We start from the raw sequence: 21514 nt of genomic DNA, 5'->3' as shown, positions 1-21514 counted from the left end.
CCGTAACTCCCCCAGGGACCCGGGCCTCACCCCAACCACAAGGCTCTGCCAGCACCCCTTCCCCAAACACCGTTCCCCATGACTCTGAGGGCGGGGTGAGGGGAGCCAAGGGCCTGCAAACGCTCAGGCGGGCATGTGAGAAAGCTCTTTACTGGGGGGTACAGCAAGGAGGAGCAAGGCCATCTCCCCCTACCTGCCCCCACCCCTCCTAGGGCCCTGGGGTGAGGGGGGTCTCCCCCCACCCCACTGGACCACCACTGTCTTTGGTACAATAAATAGAAAACAAGGGGAGAGGGGGGGCCAAGGGTCCAGTCCTTAGTGGGGAGGTGAGCCTCAACCCCTCTCCTTGAACCCTTGCCCCAGGCCCCGATCAGTGCAGGCCTCACCCGCCCCGGCTGGGTAGCAGCAATTCCAGTCAAGGGGAGAGATGAGGATGGGAGCCCAGGGCCCCCGGATGGGGGGGTATGGCTTCAGGAGGGGCCCCAGGGAGGGGGCAGGGTCATGAGCTGGCTGCCGTGCTCTGGGGTACACCACGGAGGCCCAAGCGAGGCCCCAGGGTGGCGGGGTCATCGGGGGGTGGGAGGGGTGGACGACCCCCCGTCATCCGAGTCCGGAGGGCTGAGGCAGCCGGGTGCTGGGGGGCGGGTGCCGGGTGAGGTGGGGAGCAGTCTGGGGGCCCGCCCACCAGGCTCACATCCATCAGCTCCGGGGGTGGTGGTGAGGTTGGTGATGGGGGACGACCAAGGCATCGGGGTTGGGGGGGTAACTGGGCTCCAGCCCCCGGCAGTGACGAGGCAGAGGCAGGGGCCTGATGTGTCTTGTGGGGCACATCCCCCCCGGCCCAGGGGCGCAGCGGCTGGGAGGGCGGGACCTAAAGGAGCAAAGCAACGGTGGGTGATGGAGACCTGGGTTCTGAAGCCCCAGACAGCCCACCACCCTCCTCCTAAGTCCCCAAGACCCCATTACCTGGGGGCTGTTCATCTCACAGTCAGTGATGGGGGGCCCAGGGCCCCCACAATATCGGTTGCTATAGCGGTAGGTCCTGTTGTCACTGGAGGAGCCACTGGAGCCTCCTGGAAGTGCCAAGGAAGAAGAGAGGCCTTAGCAAGGAAAGGAGGGGGGGTGGTGCTGGTCTTCAGGCGGCTGAGTCTTGTTCATGGCCCAGGCCCATTCAAAGGATCAGACACAAGTCAGATTAGGCGTCAGGGTTCAGTTGGGTGTCAAAAAGTCAATACAAGTTTTAGAGATCTGAGCCCAAGCTCAGAGAGACGCTCAGGGATCGTCTGAGCTCCCCTGCTCCACCCACTGTGGAGTTCAGGATCTCATAGTTTCAGAGCTCTAGGCCAAGGCCCAGTGATAAAGCTATTCCCCCACCCCCACCCCTGACCCACACCCGCCGATCAGAGCTACCCAACCCCTCGTCCCGCACTGAGCACCCACCGGAGCTGGAGATGGAGCTGGCGGTGCTGGAGGAGGGGCAGGTGTCGAGGGGTGCGGGCGAGGTGGAGGCACTGCTGCCCGCCGGGCCCGTGTTGGTGGCCTCATCAGCCGTGCGGCGGAAGAAGCCGTGCTGCAGCGCCCCCAGCGGGCTGATGCGGGCGGCGGGCTCATACTCCAGCATGCGCAGCACCAGGTCCTGGAAGCGGAGGTAGTCGGCGGGGCTGTGGCCCGGCTCCCCCGCCCGCCGGCCCCCGGGCCCGCCCGTCTGCACGCCCAGCACCTCCTGCAGCCGCCGTGTCCCGGGGCCCTGGTAATCCTGGCAGGGGGAGGTGGGAGGGGGGGCAAGAGAGTGGCCGTCAGTGGGCAGGAGGGGCAGGGAGACACACACGGGGAAACAGAGGCACGAGAGAGAAAGTGGAAAGAGAGAAGCTAAGAAGAGCTGTGCGGTGGGTAATAGGAGACGGGGTGGGGGGGAGGAAGGAAAGGACAGACAGGGAAAGACACGGGGAGGAAGCAGGGAGACGGAGGAGGGAGCCCCAAGTGTGAGAGAGTGAGGGGCCGCCGGGGTAGGAGGAGCGGCGTGGGGCGGGGGCCGCACCTTCCTGAGTTCCTTTGTCCTTCGTAGGGTCCAGCCGCCCCCAGGCAGCCGCTCAAAGTACTTTCGAGCCTTGGGCGCCTGGTCCAGCATGGGGGCTGGTGGGATACCCAGCACCTCCACGATCCGGTTCATCTGGTCCACCTGAGAGCAGGCGGGCCGTCAGGGTCACTGCCGGCCGGGCCTCCACCCCCTCCTCGGGAGCACACCCCCTCCTCGGGAGCACACCTCATTGGAGCCGCTGAAGAGGGGCTCTCCAGTGTGCATCTCCACCAGGATGCAGCCCAGGGACCACATGTCAATGGCCAGGTCGTAGGGAGTGCCCAGGAGCACCTCGGGCGAACGGTAGAAACGGCTCTGGATGTACTGGTAGATCTGGAGGAGGGGAGAGGGCAACCATCAGAGGTCCCAGCCTCTGCTAAGAGAACAGCCCCAAAGCTAGGAGGGCCGACTGAGAGCGAGCTCCCAACACTTGGGACGGGGGTCGCCAAACCCTCATGTTATCAGCACCAGCTTCCTGGAATTACCACCACTATCGTCCTCATCGGCTTCAGGGCGCTCTGCTGGCCTAGTCTGGTCCTGAGCCCCTCTAGGTCACTAGAGGCTGGCAGCCGGCAAACCTAGGCCCTTCCCACCCTCCCAAACTAGACCCTTTTCAAACCTCTACCAGCATCATCTTAGCTGCAAAGTTAAAGAGCCTCGCCCCTCCCATCCCCAGCTTTAAGAGCACAGGGTAAACTAAACTTTGTAGAGCCCCACAGCCTTTCAGGCTCACAGGCATCCAACTGCCCCTCTGCCTACCCCTTCCCCAATCTGGGAGTCTCTAAACTGGCCCTGTCCCTTCAGGCTCCGCTCTCCCCTCTCCTTCGGGCAATACACCCGGTGGCCCTCCCCCTCTCTTGGCCCCATCCCAAGCACCGTCGCTCAGGTATCAGCCTCTTCAGGATGCACGTGACAAGGCTATCCCCGCCTAGCCTCGCCTCGCCCCGCGGACCCAGGCCGCCAGTCGGCCCCGCCCACAGCCGGGCCACACCCACCCCGAGCCCCGCCCCCGGGGCCGGGCCGCACCCGCTGGCCGAGCTGGCAGGAGCTGCCGAAGTCCACGATCTTGATGGCGCTGCGCTTGGGGTTGCAGAGCAGGATGTTCTCGGGCTTGAGGTCGCAGTGGATGATGCTGAGCTCGGGCGTGGCCAGGAAGAGCAGCGCCGTGCAGAGCTGCTGCGCCAGCTTCCGCGTCAGGTTGAGCGAGACGCCGCGGAAGTGCGTGTTGCGCAGGAGGTCGTACAGGTTGTAGGAGAGCAGCTCGAACACCAGGCACAGGTGGTTCCGGAACATGAAGTGCCGCTTCAGGTGCACTGCCGGGAAGGGGGCGGACACGGGCCGAGCAAGAAGAAACTGAGGCTCTGCGAGGGCCGGCGGCCGGCAGCCACACAGAGAGGCTGGCGTCGGATCTGTCTGCTTCTCGAGCACAGATAAACTGGAGTGTGCTCTGCGTGCTGGGTGCATGCGTGCTAAGTCGCTTCAGTCGTGTCCGACTCTTTGCGACCCTGTGTACTGTAGCCCACCAGGCTCCTCTGTCCATGGGATTCTCTACTGGCTACTGATCAGAACGTTTCATATGTCCCCAATTACATTTACAGGAAGTTAACCTCTTTTCAAATCTCTGTCAGACTTTGTGATTAAACCAAAGAGAAAGTTTCTATTTGCTGCTGATGGGTTTTTAACACCATCCCACACGTCCTCATTTCATTTTATAACACTGTTTGTAGTCTCAGTTCTGTTTATTTTTGTGACAAGGGGTATACTCTCTTTCCATTTACCTAAGGATGTGTATTTTCCCTTTAAAAGAAACACACTCCTTCAATCTGCTTGATTTTTCTAAGAGGAATCAGTATGGGAAAGTGGACAAAGATGCACACAGAGTAGGCTCTGGAGGTCACTGCCTGGTCAAATGATAGCTCTGTTGAGCACAAACACCGTGACCTGCTGCAAGTGATGCCACCTAACTGCCTCTGTTTTTTCATCTCCAAACTGTGGGTAATCTGTGATGAGGGTTCAACAAGTTAATGTGTGTAAAGTTCTTACAATGGAGCCTGACCCCTTAGTGAGCACTCAATAAACTGACCAGCATTCCCATGTGAACAGGATACTGTCAAAGTGGCAACCCTGCCCTGAAGACCCCAGCCCCTGCCCGGACCGAGGCTGGGGGTGGGGGGGGCATCCCGAGCAGCCCTGCCCCAGGCCTCACCTATGTAGTACTTCATCTCTGTGTCGTGCTGGTTCATCAACTCCAGCAGCCGCAGCTCAATCTGGGCCTGGTTCAGGAAGGCTTTCTTGTTCTTGATGATCTTGATGGCCACCAGCTCCTGGGTCTGATGGTCATAGGCCTTCACCACCTGTGATCACAAGCCCATCACAAAGTGAGGGAATGGGGGCACAGGGAACAGAGCCAGGGACCACCCCTCTCTCCAGAAAGGACACCCACCGATATCACCACCAGTAATACTACTCATTCAAAACTGGAGTGCTCACCAACAGTCAGACACTAGTGTAAACATGGGACACAAACTTATGTGGGGAGTCCTGTTGTTCACACTATTTTATAGAAAAGGAAACTAAGGCACAGGTAACCAAGTGACTTTGCTGGGCAAGTGGCCAGCACGGAGCTTGAAGCCACTGAACCCACTGGCTGTGGGGGTCAATACCAGTGGGTGCCCGTACCTCCCAACCCCTGGATCAGGGTCGGGTGAGGGACATCCCGCACCTGGCCAAAGGAGCCTTTGCCAATGAGCGAGTCAATCTCATAGCGCTCCAGCCAGCGCTCGCCGCTGCGCACGATGTAGTCGTGGTTGTCATCGTCATAACCGTGGTTCAGGACCTTTTTCTCCTTCTTGGTGCTCGAGTCCTGAGGTGGCGCCTGCTGGGCCCGCCGCTTCTTCTTCGCATAGTACACCTGCCCGGCCGGCCGGGAGACGGGGAATGGTGAGTGACAGGTTGTCAGGACCCCTCTGCGCCCAGCCTGTATCCCTGCTCCTCTACCCACCTCATTGATGTGCTTGTAGGTCTTGATGAGGTCCACGGAGAGCTTACGCAGCGGGGCCGAGGTCGCGTCTCGGAAGGCCAGGGGCAGCCTCCGCGGCAGGAGCCGTACTTCCGGCAGCACCTGGGGACAGGCAGGGTGACGGGTCACTGGGCACTCAGGGAGGGCCTCCACCGCTACCTCGAGGGGGCGAACTCTGAGGGCTGATGGCTCACCATTACCACACGGGTTATTTATCTGGTCACTGTCTGACAACCCCACTAGAACAACTCCCAAAAGACAGAGACTTTATCTTGTTCTTGCTTCCTCTCCCAAGCCAGGAGCAGGGACCTCGCACATAGTGGGTATTCATGAGAAATTTGCTGAGTGAATCAAGAAGTCAATGATTTACCCCTGACTTTTCATCACACACCTTGATTCTTTTCTAAACCTCAGTGGGAGAGGTCGAAAACCTGGGCCCTGACCCTCCCTATCCTTCACTGGAGACCATCCATCCTGGGAATCCCTCCCAGAGGGGCTCCCTATTGTGCCTTATTCTCACCCTTTGGGGCCTTCCCACCCCCACCCTGCACCCCACCGTGTCTCTCTGCCCAGTTTTTCACCCTGAGGAGCCTGGATCCTCGTACTCCATCCTGTTTCAAGCTCTACAGCTTAGGGTCTTCAGTCTACCCTTGAAGGTCTTAACCCTGCACCCCCAGGCCCTGCTGGCTCCAAAATCCTTCAGGCTCAAGCTTCTTCCCTTTTAACCCCTCCAGATCTTTCACTTTGGATTTTTTTTTCTTAATAAATATTTATTGAGTGTTTACTATGTGCCCGGCACTGTTCTCAGCCATTTCCAATTGCATTTCATGAACCTGTTTAATCCTCACAACAACCCTGTGAGGTAGGTATCAGGTCTCACTTGACAGAACAGGGAACCGAAACATGGGGAACCTAAGGAAATATAACTAATGCCTGGATGGGAACCCAGGCTCTCCAAATCCTGACTCTTCCAGCGACTCCTCTCTATCTTCCACTCCCATGGCGCCCTTCACGCCCGGCTGACTGTCCCGGGCAACCAAATCATCTTTTTTGGCCCCAAGACCCTTCTATCCCAGCCTCCCCCTTCCCCAAGCAGGTGAGGAGCCAGCTGAACGCGTACCTGCGTGTGCTCCTGGGGCCCCGGGAAGCCAGAGAAGGGACCATGGCCTGGTGGGACAGCCATGGTGGGCTCAGAGGGCCGCAGGGGAGCGAGGCCTGGAGCGGGAGCCCGGCCGGGGGGCGCCTTCTCGCATCCTGCACCTCGGCTGCCACCGCCGCTGAGACCTGAGAGGGGGCAGGGTGGGGGGGACATGGAACAAGGGGATATGTTGGCCAGTGCCAAGCGGGAAAGAGGTGGACGAGAGAGAGAAGGCGGGGCACAGAGCAAGGAGAAAAGGGTACAAGAGATCAACAGGTGGCAGTGAGGAGCGGACAGAGAGGGTGGTGGTGGTGGGGGCACAGCAGAGTCCCCCAGTAAAATGATTACCAAATACATGAAGTAGGCGGCATGCGGAGAAGAACCCGGGAAAGGGAACAATTGGGAGCCAGGCAAGGATGTGAGCCGTGACAGGAAAGGACAGAAAGACATGAATAATTGGGGGCAGGAAGAGAAGAGAGAAACCACAGACAGCATAGAGAGTTGGGTCCATGCTTTCCTCCCCACTGCTACTTATGGCTCTCCTCAGGGCCCCTCCCGTAGTCTTCTCTGAGCCTCAGGACCTTGTCTTACCACACGACGGTCCCTCCACTTCAAGGTCTACCCCTCCCAGTAGGTCCCCAATCCAGGGAACTCTAGGTTCCCTCCCAAACCACAAGGGAGTCTTCCAGCCCCCTCCAAATCACAGCAGACTCCTCTGCAGGCCCCTAAAAGCACATCAGGGTCCTCAGGGAGCTCCCAACCACACCAAGGTTATCTGAGGACCCCTTTATAACAGAGTCCTAACCCCAAGGCATTCTCCCCCATCAGGGAACACCCTCAGGGGACCCTCCCCATGCGGTGCCAAGACCTCTTCCTATCATTTCCTCCCACATCAGGGACCACCCTTCCAGTGATTTCCCAAACCATATTCTAGTTCCCGCATGCTACACCAAGGCCCTTCTCCACATTACTCCAAGCGGCTCCCTCCTCCCCCACTAGGGCCACTCCTTTGGGAAGCAAGGGGGAGGCGTTTCTGTCCGCGGTTTAGAGTGGATCGTCCTCTCCCCTACCATGGATCCTACCCCCACCCTCCCTAACCAATATTCCTGTCAGGGCCCTTTCTCCAGTTACTCCTTCACACCAGGGTCAATCCACAGCTGTGCCCATTCCTAGAAGTCCCCCAGAGCCAAATTCGCCAAATATCACAGAGTTTTCCCCTTCAAAAGTATCTTCCACACCAAACTCCTCTCCCCCCGGGCCTTCTCCCCGTCAATCCTTTCTCCCATGCCAAGCTCTGCCACTCCACGATCCCTCCTCTCTCTTGGAGCTTCCCCACTAAACAATCTCTGCCCCGGGGCCCTCCCACAACAGGACCCTCTCTCCCAGCCTCCACCCCATACCCGGGTGAGGGCTGGCGCGCCCACGGGGGGCTGGAGCGCGATGGGGCCCCCAGTTGGGTGGGCGAGCGGCCAGCATGGCGGTGGTGGCTGTGGTGAGGAGACAGCCGCCTGTCCCGGCCCGGCCGGCCAGGCAAGCCCCGCGGCGGGGAGGGCAAGCGGGACAGGCGGCCCGGTGGGTGACAACAGCAGGCAGCAGCCGCCGCCGCCAGGGGCGGGGAGAGAAGGAAACTAGGGTCAGCCCGGGGCACGCGGGGGAAGGGGAAAGCAGGTGGACGGGGGAGGGGCGGGTTAACCCTCGCCCCGCCGGCCCCGCCCAGCGCAGCCACCCGCCCCAGGGGACCCCGGCGTCCCGCCCCCGACCCTGGAGGCCAGCCCCGGCCAGAGGAGCCCAGGCGGGCGGGGCCGGACTGAACTTGGCAGTCCACACCTACCATGGCAACAACCGTGCCATTGGTCGTTGCTGCCAAGAGAGCAACCAATCACAGCGCAGGACAGCGGTTGCTAGGCGACGACGATGCGGCCGGCGGAGCCGAGCCCAAACAAAGGGCGGGAGCGAGGCCCCGCTACCCCCTCCTAAGACTGCTCCCTCCGGCTCGGCCCCTTCCAGGAATCCGACTATGAATAGCCAGGCAAGGCCTGCACCTGCCCGCCGCCCCCCTTCTCTCCTCCTTCGGCCTCGTGCTAAATCTCGCGGCGACGCAGGCAGGGCGGGTCCCAGACTACCCTCCCTCCCCGAGAGCGCGTGCTGACCCACCGGAGCCGCGTCCTTACCTGAGGGCGCGGGCAAGGGAACTCAAGCTGCTCGGGAAGCCCGAGCTCAGTCCTGCCTACAGGATGAAGCTATCCGGCGAGCGCAGCGAGCCAGGGCCCCGATTACCCAGTAATGCAACCAGCAAAATGGCGACCACAACAAACCGGCCCCCCCGCCCCGGACTCCGCCCCCACCCCCCAAGCTGTTTCCCCTCACGTGACCCAGGGCAGCGCTCCGCGGCTGCGCTCAGAGGACCTTACTGGGACCCATGCGCAGTGAGCTAACGACCCCGCCCAAGCGCCGAAGTCCGAGTTACGGCTGCGCAGGAGGCAGCTAAGCGAGGAGCGTGCGCAGTGCGACCGGGTGGGAACGCTCGCCCCCACCACCACACCGGTGGACCAAGCGGGCAAGCGCCCTGTAAGTAGACGTCGTCAAGCAATCAGCGGCAAACGGAGCGACTGATGAGTCTTTTAATAGAAAAACAAACGTGTAACAGTAGCAACACATTCTCTGGCGATCCAGATGGCGCTGGGCTTCAGTTCTTCACTTTGGGAGGTGGCCTGAGAGAAGAAAGTGGACTTAGAAGAGCCCGTCGCCACTTTGGAGCACTCGTAACAAGCGCTGATGGGGCCCCGCGCTCACCTGTACACGCCCACGACCACGGCGTGGTCTCTCTCGTACGGCTCTAGGGTCAGCTGCTCCTGGGGCTTCATGTTCTCCTGCTGCATCTTTTTCACTTCAGAGGCAAAGACGGCCTCGGCGGAGGCTGTGGAGTCAATGCAGTTAGCCTGCAAAAGAGAGGATTTGAAGTCTGAGGCAAGCTTTGGGATAGTCCCCCCTTTTTGTGCTTCTTTAAACCAGCAGAATTTGTTTTTATTGGAGACTAGGCTTTGGAAATGTACGGAAAGACTTTGTTAGAGAAGTTTTCGATTTGGTTTGGATTTGGAACAGAAATCCTTCAACAGAACCCTATTTATCTAAAAGCTAGTGTTTAAATTTTACATTTTTTTTTCCTTCCTCCTTCCTTTTCTTTAGGAATTATGCAGCTGAGAATTCCAAAATCAAACGCAGCAAAAGAGAATGGGAAATCTGGTTGAAGTACTGGACACGCCTCTGAATTCAGAAGAAGACAAACTTTTTAAAGATGCACTTAGCATTTATCTGTTGTTTGTTTTATACCAGGTTCTGTTCTAAAGATTCCACATATACTGAGAAGTGTAGTCCTTACATCAACACTAAAAGAGGACTAATACTGCTATTTTACAAGTGAAGAAACAGGCATATAGGTTAGGTAACTTGCCAAAGACACAGCAAGCTGGAATCCAAACTCAGATACTCAGACTCAGTGATCATGCACTCAACCACTATAGTCTATTGCCTCCTTAAATTCTATGGTTTTCAGTTTTGTAGACATTTTTCATTATGTTCTATTCAATTGGGTGGCTTATAGGGAGCTGAGAATACACTTAATCAGGGTTGTTTTGACCGACTGCTTGGTAGTTACAAACCAAGAAGATATCGCCACCCCATAGACTCCTCCAAGCTCCACACCTTAATGGAAATCACAAAGTGTCCTCCGTTACGCAGGAAGGTGTGGGCATTCAGGGCTACAATCCGGGTCTGGTCTGGCTGGGCCACGTCGGCAAAGATCACATCCACCATTGCTAGGGAGAAAGAAGTAGCAGTTAAAAGCTGGACCCACTCAATCTTCCCAGCTCCTCCCATGGGGCCTGAGCCCCGACACCAGCAGGTTCCTGGCAGTCTTCCCTGCCTCCAGTCTCACCTCCCCCCACAATGATCCCCCACCCTCCACAGTGCCCCCAAGATGGGTCCAAAGCCCACAGTTACACCAATCATTCATTCCTCTTGTAAACCATATTGCCACCTACTCTGTGGCCAGCCCCGGGCCGGGCGTGGGGGGCACAGAGACGAGTCAGACCCGGACCCTGCCCTCGAGACGCTCCCGGGTCTGGGGGGGGAGACAGACACGTCATCAAAAAGGCAAGTAAAGGCGAGCACTTACAGGCAATAGCGTCTGCAGGATTGTGAAATGAAAACAAGTTGCAGGACAGAGGTAGGGTATGAATGCACAGGGAAAAAAAACTCAGGAAGAAAAACTTAAAAAAATGAAAATATGGTGCATGACTTTTTTAAAATCAGGAAAAGTCGACATCAAATTGTTCAGATCAGCTACCTCTGGGGGTACTTTACAGGTGCTCAATTTTCATACTATGTTTCTGAACTTTTTTTAAAAAACCAAAGTTATTAATATTCACAATGGGTCCCTCTAGGTGTGCTTTCTGGGTTATGATCTCACCAGATGATGCTGATGAGGACCTCTGAAGAAGGTTTTTATGCCTAAGTGAGGGGTAGCATAAAAGATACTGGGTTTTGGAGCCAGGCAGGCAGGAAGTACTTGGTAGGAGGTGGGAGTGTCAGGAGATTAGAGGGAAAGAGGTTGGCCCAAGGACCCAGATAGCTGGGTCCCTGAAGCGGGACCACCACCTCCACCTCACCTGGCTCCCCAGACCATTTGCATTTCTGCAGACTCAACCTGTTCATCCACTCCAATTCCATCCAAATCAGGGCTCCGGGGGCCTCCTCGAGGACACCTGGAGTGGCCTGTCTCACACCTTCCCCTCTCCCAAGCCAACCCTAGACCCCTCACCGATGAGCATGCGGTATTTGTGCGGGTGCCGAGCATCTTCAATGACAGGAATAATATTGGTCCGCTTCTTGGCCAAGTTAATGAGGTCACGGCCAGAACGGTGGGAGAACTCAACTGCATAGACCAGACCGTCCTAGAAGACATCAAAGTCAAACAAAAATAACAATGATAACTAGTCCTCCTGTATGGAGTGCCTACTCTGGCCTATACACCGCATGCAGCTCTTCAAATTCCCAAATCAAAACATTACCATTTAATGACCTGTTATCATGATGTGTGTGTGCATACTAAGTCGCTTCAGTCCTGTCTGACTCTTTGTGACCCCACTGACTGTAGCCTGCCAGACTCCTCTGTCCATGGGATTCTCCAGGCAAGAATACTGGAGTGGGTTGCCATGCCCTTCTGGAGGATCTTTCCAACCCAGGGATTGAACCCATGTCTCTTGCATCTCCTGCATTGGCAGGTGAGTTCTTTACCGCTAGAAGCACCTGGGAAGCCCTTGTTATCATTTTACAGATGAATAGGTCCGAGGTTATTCTATCCTACTTTGTCTGATCTGATAGCCCAGGCCCCCAGTTCAGGCTTAAAATGAGAAAGCTAGGGCACAGAGATGACATAACAGCTAAGAATACCTGCACCGGGCCAGACACTGCTCTAGGCACGTTACAGGGTTTAATTCATTTATCATCACAATCACCCATTTTCCAGAGGGGCACACTGAGGCTCAGAGAGAGTAAGTACCTGCTAAAAGCCACTTCACTGTTAAAAGCCTGCACCAGAGTCTGGGGTTTTTAACCATTAAATTATACACCCTCTAGCCTCATAGCCAAGTGAGGAATCATGAAGTGAGATGTCTGGGTGCCCTCTCAACAGGGAGGCTGCCCAGCCACACGGAAGCATAGGCCCCCAAACTGACAATCTCCTGTTTAGAGAAACCAGAAGCCCAGATTTGAGGGGTATCTTTTTTTTGGCTGCACCACATGGCATACAGGATCTTAGTTCCATAACCAGGGATGGAACCTGCACCCTCTGCAGTGGAAGTGTGGAGTCTTAACCACGCTTAACCAGTGAAGTCCCAGAGGGGTAGCAATCAAATCAAATGTACTCTCGGCTCTGGCCCCCCCAACATTGGTTACCCCGACACCCAAGCCCCTTCGCTCCAGGCCAAGAACTCAGGTGTGAGGCTGAACAGAGCTCTGGAGACCATGTGGTTCAAGCACTCCTTTCACGCACAGGCATGGTGACCAGGAAGGGCCTGGCTCCAAGCCCCTTGGTGCAGGGAGGCAGCCAGGGCCTCTGCGTCCAGGCAGGGGAGGGGAACTTTCCCTCCCTCCCACTTCTTCCTGTCCCTCCGTCTACTCACCGGGCCGACGATATCAGAGACGTGGGAGACGGTGGTGCCTGAGGCAGCCCCGAGGTAGAGCACCTTGGCCCCTGGCTTGATGTGGATCTGGTCCACCCCGCCCAGGATCGCAGCTGCCAGCTTGGAACGGAAGGGGTTCCAGGCACGGTATTCAATTTTGTCATCTCCCTCCTGCACCCGGAGAGATGGGGATGGAAGTCAGTGCCAGGCTCTTCTGCAAGACCCCACGGCTCTTAACTGTCAGGCCCTCAAAAGGGACTGGACGCCCAGTCATTGTACGAGAAACAAATGAGTATATGCATCTCTGACCACAACAGGCAGGCCTGCGCTCTCGTGGGGGTTCCTGACTCAGGGAGAAGGGGCAGCGACAGGAACAATAAAGACAAGATCATCCCAGACAACAGCAAGGCAAGACCTCCGCGTTGGTTCTGCGAACACTGCCTGTGCTGCCCCCGAGCTCAGGCACTGGGCAGACACTCTGAAGGGGACAAAGGCCTTGCCCCCAGGAGTGAGGCCACGCTGAATGGACACACACGGCACGGGAGCAGTGACACGTGCTCAGGAGAAAGGTCAAGCCAGGAAGGAGCGCGTGACGTCCGGGGAGCAGGGTGCGGGCAGGTGGGGATGAGAAGGGGGCGGCCAGGAGAGCCCGGGAGGGGGAACTGCCCAAAGCTGACGGCTCACTCAGGTCAATGAGGAAGGGAGTTCCAGGCAGCAGGGAAGTCTGCAGAGAGGTCATGAGGGCTGCTTCTGACAGATAGGGCGGGGCAAGGGGGCTCATGAGGGAGATGAGGGGACAGCAGACCAGAGATGCTCGTGCTGACACGGGACCGGCCCTGCCTGGAGTAGGGAGGGACAGTGTTCCAGGCAGGGGGAGCGGGGAGGCTGTGGGAGTGGCTGGAAGACATGTGGTTAGGGGGCGAGGGAGACAGCACGTGCAGGCCCCCCAGTCACACTGAGGACCCAGGACTTGAACCTGAAGCCAGCGTGAGGTCATGGAGGTGTCTGGGGAGGGGAGCGTGTGATCTGACTTGTAGCTTAAGATGATCCCCAGGCTGTCTCATGTAGGATGAACAGGAGGGGGCAGGGAGACCAGACTGCTGGTGGCCCTGGCGGCTTAGCCAGGCATGGGGTCTCACCGAAATCGAGACTCTCTTCTCTCCGTAAACGGATTCCCCAGGGACCAGGTTCTTGGTGACCAGCGCATCTTCCTTTCCTCGACAGATGAAGACGCCTGGAGGAGGGGGTCAGAGCGGGGTCAACACCCCATCGGGGCACCACCCCACTCCTAACCCCGGCGGGCTCCCCGCCCTCCTCACTCACCCTCATGTCGATGGGGCTCTACCATCACATTCTTCCCCGATGGGTTTCCTTTCTTTCCTCCCCGACCACGACCCCGGTTGCCACCAGACTGGAACCCGCCACCTACAAGGCAGAGACACGGTGAGAGCAAAACCCCACGGTGGTTCCCTCCCCACCCTAGCCCCCAGCCCAGGGAGAGCCCGGTCCATCACCTCTTCCTCCTCCTCCTCCTCGTCCACGGCCCCTGAAGCCGCCTCCTCCGCCACGACCTCGGCCCCCGCCGAAGCCTCCTCGGCCTCCGCCGAATCCTCCACGGCCGCCGCCGCGACCTCCGCGGTCACCAAAGCCACCGCGGCCACCGAAGCCGCCCCCGCGGGGGCTGAACCCTGTGATGGAAACAGAAATAGGAATCATCAATGGGGCCATGGAGTTTGAGAAGTTACTTCTACAGCGAAGGACTCTGCTCAGGAGAGAAATGTGTGCACATGCACACCGGGAGAGATGCCCACACGTGTCCACGGCAGAACCAACAGGACTGACCCGAACGTCCATCGGCAGAAGGGATGAATGAGACTCGGACCGTTCACAGCCATCAAAGAAAAAAGGTTAACAGCAACACAGGACAGACAGAAGTCTCAATCCCAGTAAGTGAAAAAGCAAGCCCTAGAAAACCACATCTGACACAACATCCTTTTTAGAAAGTCCAGCCACAACCAAGACTGAACAGCACTAGTTGTGTTGGTCCAGGTGATGATCCATGCACCCTCCCCTTACGGAGACAAAGGGTGTGGTATACGGGAAGCTGAGTATCAGGTCTGGGGAGGGTGAAACTATAGGGTGAGGATGAAAAGGAAAATAGGTAGAGGCAGATTACTGTTAATATTCTGCTTTCCTTAGCTGGGGAGTCAATTCACAGAATCTGTTCTGTTTCCAATATTGATTAGTCTGAAGAAGAGTGTACGCCATGTGTGCCCATGTGCTGTGGCAGGAGGGTCCCCCAGGCCCTGAAACTGCTTCATGCTTTCCCACTCGGGACCTTGTGTATGCCAGAGAAGTGCTAGCCCCAAATCGGTGGGGGGTCGGGGGGGGGGCGCGTTCGGCACCCCATCTTTTCCTGCTAACTGGTCCCCCTGCTTCTAAACACACACAAGTCTCCCCCAGCTTGGTGTTGGCGGGGGAGCAGTGAGGGGGAAGCAAAAACCAAAAATTGTCCTTTATGGATGGGCAACAGCTTATAAGCAGTTTACTTAGGGTTTGTCAAGAAGATGGCAAGTTTAAAGGGAAAAAAAAAATTCAGAGAGACCTGATTTTCATCAATTTGGGAGACAGCAAACATTGTTTGCTGAGCCCAAAACAATGTCTGAAGCAGATTTCTCCTGGTGCTCACAGATACAGTATCTGACCTCTGCAATGGCCTCTAAAGCTCTGCTCTACTTTCAGAAAAACGGAGTTATCAATCATTTGTGTGAAAATCCATGCTGGTTTCAAATGACCTCCCCTGATGTAAACTATTCAATATTAAACCTGCTGAAGTTTTTGCAAAGGTGTGTTATATTCCCACCCTATGAAGGCTTCATTCCTCCTTCTTTAATTTTTTTTGGCCACCCAATGCACCACGTGGGATCTCAGTTCCCAGACCAGGGATCGAACCCGAGTCCCCTGCCTCGGGAGCTCTGAGTCTTAACCACTGGACTACCAGGGAAGTCCCCACGGAGGCTTCAGTCATCTTAATGGCGTTAAAGATGAAAACAGACAACTCTGAAGAGCTAGTCCTAATTTAAGTGCTGGTTTCAAACTCCTACCCGGGAGCTGCTGACCTCTGGTCTCCTGCTCCCTCTGCAGTCTCCTGCCTACACAGCAGCTGGTGACTGACCTTTTCAGAACAGCCAATCGGCTCTCACCATTCCCCTGCCCAAACTCCTTCAAAGGTTTTCCATCACATTCTAAATGAAATCACAATTCCTTTCTTGGGCTTCCAAAGTCCTAAGTCAATGGGTCTCCCCCTTGCCCCATGCAAGCGATTCTGAGTAACTGTCTGGGGTGGGGGCCCGGGCATTGGACTTTAAAGTTCCTCAGGTCACTCTAACGTGTGGCCCAGACTGAGAATCACCACACTGGCTTTGCTGACTTTCCTGACCACACTCTATGCTAGGTCCTGTGTTCTTCCTCCCCAAGAACAAACTCCATTTCCAGCTTCGACACCCTTGACATCTTCTGTTCCCTCTGCCTGGGTCCTGAGGACACTGTCTGACTCACCCCCTCCACTGCACGCAAGTCTCTGACCAAATGTTCCTTCCTCAGACCAGCCTTCTCTGGCTACCTGGCCTTTACTCTGCTTTCTTTTTCTTCCTGCTAATTATCATACATGGCATTTTAACAATTATCACTGCCTCTTCCCCACTCCCCCCACTGGAATCAACTCCAAATGGACAGGGATGGTTGTTTAGGTCATCACTGCATCCTGCAGTAATATGGGCTCCATGAAAATTAAATGAGCTGTTTACTGATGACTCTTAGAGCCCTGGGTTCTGCCTCAGGAAGAAAGCACCCTCTCTGTTCATTCAGGAAGCAGGTGATCGGACGGTGACCAGAGCCCCGGTCCCTCCCCTCAAGCAGCTCATGGACTGAACACAGGTAGATGGCCATTCCATCCATGACCCTAGGGAGTAGACAGGGTTCACGGGTGTCTTGAAAAGTTCACCCGTAAAAAGGAGATCTGGAAAATAACACAGTGCCCACCTCGTAGAATTGTAAAGATTAAACGACAACACACAAAAAATCGCTTAATACACTGCCTTACCTGCAGTTTGAATATATTATTCAAACTCAGGGGAACAAGTCTCTTCTCCTTCCTACTGAGGGGAGAAACCACCACGCCAAAGAGACCCTCAACCCAGTCGTGACAAAACAAAGACCCGGAAAGTGTGGGCATGGCATGGGGCACAGTATGCACGATACTCAAAACCTCTTAGTCCATTTCAGTTCCTGGAGCTCTTAGAAAGATGGACTGTACCCACTCCTCAGAAAAATACACATGCACATACTTTTTTTTAAATAACTTCTCTTCTGCCACAGCCTTCCCCATCTCCAAACTGGCACCCGACCCTTCCAGTTACATACGCCAAAACCCTGAATTGTCCTTGACCCCTCTCATGCCCACATGCAAACTATTGGCTCCATCTCCAAACCATATCCCCAAAGGGTGACAATTTGTCAACTAGGTCCACTGCCACCACCCTGGTCCGAGCCACATCATCCCCAAGTAGATGACAGCAACAACTTCTTACTGCTCTTTCACTCTTGTTCCCCTAAAATCTTTCACACAGAGCAAGAAGGATACTTTCAAATGTCATAGTCAAGTCTGACTGCCATCATATCCTTGCTTGAAATCTCCCCAAGGCTTCCTCTCTCAACCAGACTAAAATCTTTGCTAAAGGACTTCTCTGGTGGTCCAGTGGTTAAGAATCCACCGACCAATGCAGAGGACATGAGTTGGATCACTGGTCTGGAAAGACCCCACATCTGCTGAGGGGCAACTACGCCAGTGCTTAGAGAAAGTCCGAACAACAGTGAAGACCTGTGCTCAGTCCGGTCCAATTCTTTGTGACCTCACAGACTAGAGCCCGGCAGGCTCCTCTGTCCGTGGAATTTTCCCACCAAGAATACTGGAGTGGGTTGCCATTTCCTACTCTAGGGAATCTTCCCGACCCAGGGATCAAACCGGTCTCGAGTCTCCTGCACTGTAGGCATTCTTTACCACTGAGCCACCTGAGAAGTCCCAGTGGAGACCCAGCACAGCCAAAAATAAATAAATAAAAATCCTCGCTAAAGAGCAGACCCCTGACAACTTCTACAACTTCTTATCCTAACGCAGTAAGGGCAGGGTGGGGAAGAAGGTGTAGCCTCCACTCCTGGGACAATCAGACCACAGGGTGCCTGTGGGCTTGCCAGGGTCTCAGGTGGGAGGCACACCGCCCGGCACTTCTCACTTCACCAGCACATCCCCAAACACTGAAGGGAAAGGGAACTTGGGAGGGGGCATGGAGCCACAAATTCCACTACCCCAGACCAGATGACCCCATTTCTCCACAGGTCAAAGGGGAAGGAGGAAGGAAAAAAAGAAAATCTGTACTAAGAAACAGACCCTTTCTGTCACCGTGGAAGATTTCCTCAACTGCAGGGGAGCAAGTTGTGGGGAGGAGGAAGGAAATCAGCCTGATTTATAAGAGCTGAGACATCTGGGGAAAAGGACCCTAATTTTGTTCCCCTTGATGAGAATGGTAAAGATAACAATTAGAGCCAGTACTATTATACGTCAAGCACTGTGCTATACAAGGTATAATAGACAAAATCTAACTATGTTAAAGTTTAGGGTGTACAACCTGTTCAGCTAATACACATATATTGCAAAAGGATTACCACCATGTGCTATTTTTTCTTAACATGCTCTCACTAAATTAGAACTGGGTGCCATTTTATTGATGAGATAACTGAGGCTCAGACAGGTAAAGCGACTTGCCCAAAGTCACACAGTGAGTTAAGCATAGTTAGGATTGAAACTCTGAACTGAGGCCCTTCTGCTGTCAAAGCAGGGACTCGCCTCACTCCACTAGGAGGGAGGTGCGGAGGGCTCATCAGAATCTCCAGTAAAATCGGAATGAATAAAGCCACTCACGCCCTGTGATTACCTCCCTCCCCCACCCCACAATTCTATACTCAGTGTGTGAAGTTTCACCTCACTTCTCACCGCAGTTGAGGATCACTAGGCTCCGGATCTCCACTCCATGCTTAGGGATCCGCCCCCCTCGGGAGAGTAGAGAGCGGGAAAGTGGGCCAGAGAGGTCCACAGACTATCAAGTCAGAATACTCCTCTATGCGGCTCTCTCCGAGAAGCTGGGTTTGAAGTCAAGGGTACTGTAGCTGCGGCAGCGACAGGGGAGGATACGGGGTCTTAAGAGGATCCAGTCTCTGGGCCCAAGATCAGGGACTCTTCCGTCTCGCGATGAGGCCAAATCTCCAAATCCCACGCCCAGAGATCCAAGACCCCTGATGCCTGGATCTAGATTCTGGGCAGCACCCTCGACTGCCGCCCGCGGCCCAATATCCAAGACCCCCTAATGACGGCCTCAATGAAACGAATTCCAGTTCAGGACATCCCCAATTTTACGCCCAAGACCCTCGACTCACGACCGTGACCTCTGACGAGTCAGTCAGTCACAAACCTCTAGACCAGGAACCCGAACCCTAGGCTCAGGTTCGCTCATCCCCACGAGAGGCCGGAACAGGACCCTTCCTCACGAGAGACTGGATCCGGGGCTCAGAACCCCTGCCAGCCAGGCCAAGACCCCGCCCCTCTGTTCCCGCCTGGCACCCCGCTCCCCGCCGAGTTCCAGCCCTGACCCCGACCCCAACCCGGGCTGCACCTGGTTTCATAGCGAGCGCCGAGCTGCGCGCCTCAGGTATCAGCGGCTTCCCGGGCTCCACGCGACTGGGGCTGACGCACGTGGAAAGGAGCGCAGGCGCGCGGCGGCGTACACTGCATGACGCGACCACGCAGCCCCGCCCCTCGGAGCCGCAGCCCCGCCCCGCCCCCAGCGCGCCCACTGTGGGCGGGAATTTTTTAGCTTCTCAGGGCTCCGCCCCCTCGAGCGCCCTAGGCGCTACCGTGACCTGGGCAGAGATCGCTACACGCTTCCCGCTTCCCTTTCACAGGTGCGAGCACCCCAGTAATCAGGAAGTGAAAATGTAGTCCCTAAGTCATGTCCGACTCTGCGACCTCATTGACTGCAGCCCACCAGGCTCCTCTGTCTGTGGGATTCTCCAGGCAAGAATACTGGAGTTGGTTGCCATTCCCTTCTCCAGAGGATCCTTGCGAACCGGGGATGGAACCCTGGTCTCCCACGTCGCAGGCAGATTCTTAACCGTCTGAGCCACCAGGAAGCCTGAGTAGTCAGGGCTCATCCTCAAACTTTCGCAGGAGCTGTGCCCTTTGCTTCTCTTCTCTATTCCCAGTTAACTCCCTAAAATTCCCTCTACACTCAAAAGCCTTCCCTAATCCATTTCCATCCCCAAGAACAAGCGCCGGCTCTGGACTCCATTCATACATTGGAAAAGCACTTGTTGTGTGCCTGAATGTACCAGGCAGTCTGTTCTAGGCATTGGGAATGCAGCAGGGAACAAGACATAGGAACTCCGGAGCTCATCTTCCGATGAGGGAAACAGACACCAAACAAGTTAGTAAAAACAGGCTGAATGGTAGAAGGCCAAAAGTGCTTTGGAGAAATAAGTGCTTTGGAGACTGGTGTTGGGAAGAGGGGTGAAATTTCTTACAGGGTGGTCAGGGAATGCATCCAGTGACTTTTGAGCAAAAAGCTAACGGAAGTGAATGAGGCATGCTCCTGTCTGGGGGAAGAGAGTTCCAGGCAAGTAGGATTGCATGCACAAAGGCCCTGAGGCAGGAAAGGTACGGAGAGTTGCAGAAACACTGAGGAATGTGTTTCAGGCAGAGTGAGCAGGGGAGAGTGGGAAGAGATGAGGACAGGGAAGTTAACAGGCAAATTGTGTGGGGCCTTGTGGTGAGAACTTTGACTTTTACTCTGAGTGAGATGGAGGGTTCTGAACAGAGAAGGGATGTGATCTGACCTGGGTCACTCTGGCTGAATGTGGGAAACAGAGTGAGAGATAGAGGTGGGAGCAGGAAAACCAAGGAGGGGCCTGCTGTGGTGGATCAGGCAGGAGACAGGAAGGACCAGATCAGGATGCAAGCGGAGGAAGGAACAAGGAGAAGACTGTATTAATACTGAGAATTTTGCACTTTGTAATTTTATTACTTGAATATTCATCCTCATATTGATTCCACAAAGCAAAACACATGCTACTATGAGCATTAGTAACAACCTCCAGGAGAATCCACTGGTCTGTTCTGTTCATTGTTGTATCACTTTGTATCCAAAACAGATACACAGTGGGTGCTCCCTAAATGTTTGTTGAAGGAATGAATGAACCTGTGCTGTCTTGAGTTCTCTGTGCAGGGTGTTCTGGAAACACTCCTGAAAATTTGTTTACATATTAAGATGGAAAATCTGTGGAGTCTATGCTGCATTTCCAGGAACTATGTAATATTTCAAATGGTTCCAATTCAGGGTAGTGTTACCTACTACTCCTGGATCTTACTGTTTGCCTTCCAATTACATTTTTTTTTCTAAAGGATGAAAATCCAGGATGTCCCTGGTGTTCCAGTGGTTAAGATTCCATGCTTCCAATTCAGGGGGTGCGGGCTCCATCCCTGATTGGGGAAATGAGATCCCACGGGCCTCGAGGCATAGCCACAAAAGGGAAAGAAAAATGGATGACAATCCTCAGAGTACAGTGCAGGCTCTTTTCTGGAATCCTGGCACCACCTCCTGGCTCTGAGGTATTGCATCTGCCAACTTGCTCTGCAGACCTGAAATGGGTACTACCAGTGAGTAATTGGGCTTCCCTGCTGGCTCAGATGGTTAAGAATCTGTCTGCAGTGGGTTGGGAAGCCCTGGCAAAAGGAATAGCTACCCACTTCAGTATTCTTGCCTGAAGAATCCCATGGACAGAGGAGCCTGGTGGGCTACACAGTCCATGGGGTTGCAAAGAGTCGGACACGAAGGAGTGACTAACACTTTCACTTCCCTTTTCAGCGAGTAATTGGGGCTTGCCAGGTGGCGCTAGTGGTAAAGAATCCACCTGCCAGTGCAGGAGACTCAGTAGGCTCAGGTTCAATTCCTGGGTTGGAGAGATCCTCTGGAGTAGGAAGTGGCAACCCC

The 21514-nt window shown here is 55.3% G+C and overlaps 2 protein-coding genes across 5 annotated transcripts; both read right to left on the bottom strand.

The window, feature by feature from the left end:
• Window positions 1-134: 134 nt before the first annotated feature.
• DYRK1B (dual specificity tyrosine phosphorylation regulated kinase 1B) lies at window positions 135-8561 on the bottom strand. 4 transcript variants are annotated; one of them, XM_043435423.1, is made up of 12 exons: window positions 7635-8106; window positions 6217-6380; window positions 5079-5198; window positions 4800-4988; window positions 4284-4431; window positions 3104-3390; window positions 2264-2410; window positions 2039-2179; window positions 1721-1756; window positions 1441-1636; window positions 967-1073; window positions 135-871 (listed from the first exon to the last, which is right to left on the bottom strand). In XM_043435423.1, exons 1-12 carry the CDS (start codon window positions 7708-7710, stop codon window positions 500-502), a joined length of 1983 nt encoding a protein of 660 aa, XP_043291358.1. In that variant the 5' UTR covers window positions 7711-8106; the 3' UTR covers window positions 135-499. The 4 variants fall into 4 exon arrangements, with proteins under 4 accessions (XP_043291358.1, XP_043291360.1, XP_043291359.1 ...); XM_043435425.1 differs by lacking the exon at window positions 7635-8106 and adding an exon at window positions 8406-8561 and having other exon boundaries at window positions 1441-1756; XM_043435424.1 differs by lacking the exon at window positions 1721-1756 and having other exon boundaries at window positions 7635-8097.
• A 280-nt stretch (window positions 8562-8841) lies between these two features.
• On the bottom strand, window positions 8842-19269 carry FBL (fibrillarin). The gene is made up of 9 exons (XM_043435428.1): window positions 19142-19269; window positions 13931-14104; window positions 13740-13841; window positions 13556-13650; window positions 12417-12587; window positions 11054-11186; window positions 9937-10049; window positions 9028-9173; window positions 8842-8945 (listed from the first exon to the last, which is right to left on the bottom strand). The coding sequence occupies exons 1-9, from the start codon at window positions 19149-19151 to the stop codon at window positions 8921-8923; spliced, it is 969 nt and encodes a 322-aa protein (XP_043291363.1). The 5' UTR covers window positions 19152-19269; the 3' UTR covers window positions 8842-8920.
• Window positions 19270-21514: the final 2245 nt, after the last annotated feature.

Source organism: Cervus canadensis, chromosome 18, assembly GCF_019320065.1.
Source record: "Cervus canadensis isolate Bull #8, Minnesota chromosome 18, ASM1932006v1, whole genome shotgun sequence".
NCBI classification, from domain to species: Eukaryota; Metazoa; Chordata; class Mammalia; order Artiodactyla; family Cervidae; genus Cervus; species Cervus canadensis.
Note: the sequence above shows the minus strand (reverse complement) of the source record. Positions and strands in the feature narration are given on the sequence as shown.

What these genes read in the sequence shown, in the direction of transcription:
- DYRK1B (XM_043435422.1), bottom strand. Translation starts at nt 7,710, where the DNA reads ATGCTGGCCGCTCGCCCACCCAACTGGGGGCCCCATCGCGCTCCAGCC. An exon ending in GGCCCCAGGAGCACACGCAG is followed by an intron (nt 5,199 to 6,216) that starts GTACGCGTTCAG and finishes GCCTGTCCCCAG; the next exon opens with GTGCTGCCGGAAGTACGGCT. An exon ending in CCTACAAGCACATCAATGAG is followed by an intron (nt 4,989 to 5,078) that starts GTGGGTAGAGGA and finishes CCGGCCGGGCAG; the next exon opens with GTGTACTATGCGAAGAAGAA.
- FBL (XM_043435428.1), bottom strand. An exon ending in AGAAGAGAGTCTCGATTTCG is followed by an intron (nt 12,588 to 13,555) that starts GTGAGACCCCAT and finishes CTCCGGGTGCAG; the next exon opens with GAGGGAGATGACAAAATTGA. An exon ending in GTGGTCGTGGGCGTGTACAG is followed by an intron (nt 8,946 to 9,027) that starts GTGAGCGCGGGG and finishes TTCTTCTCTCAG; the next exon opens with GCCACCTCCCAAAGTGAAGA.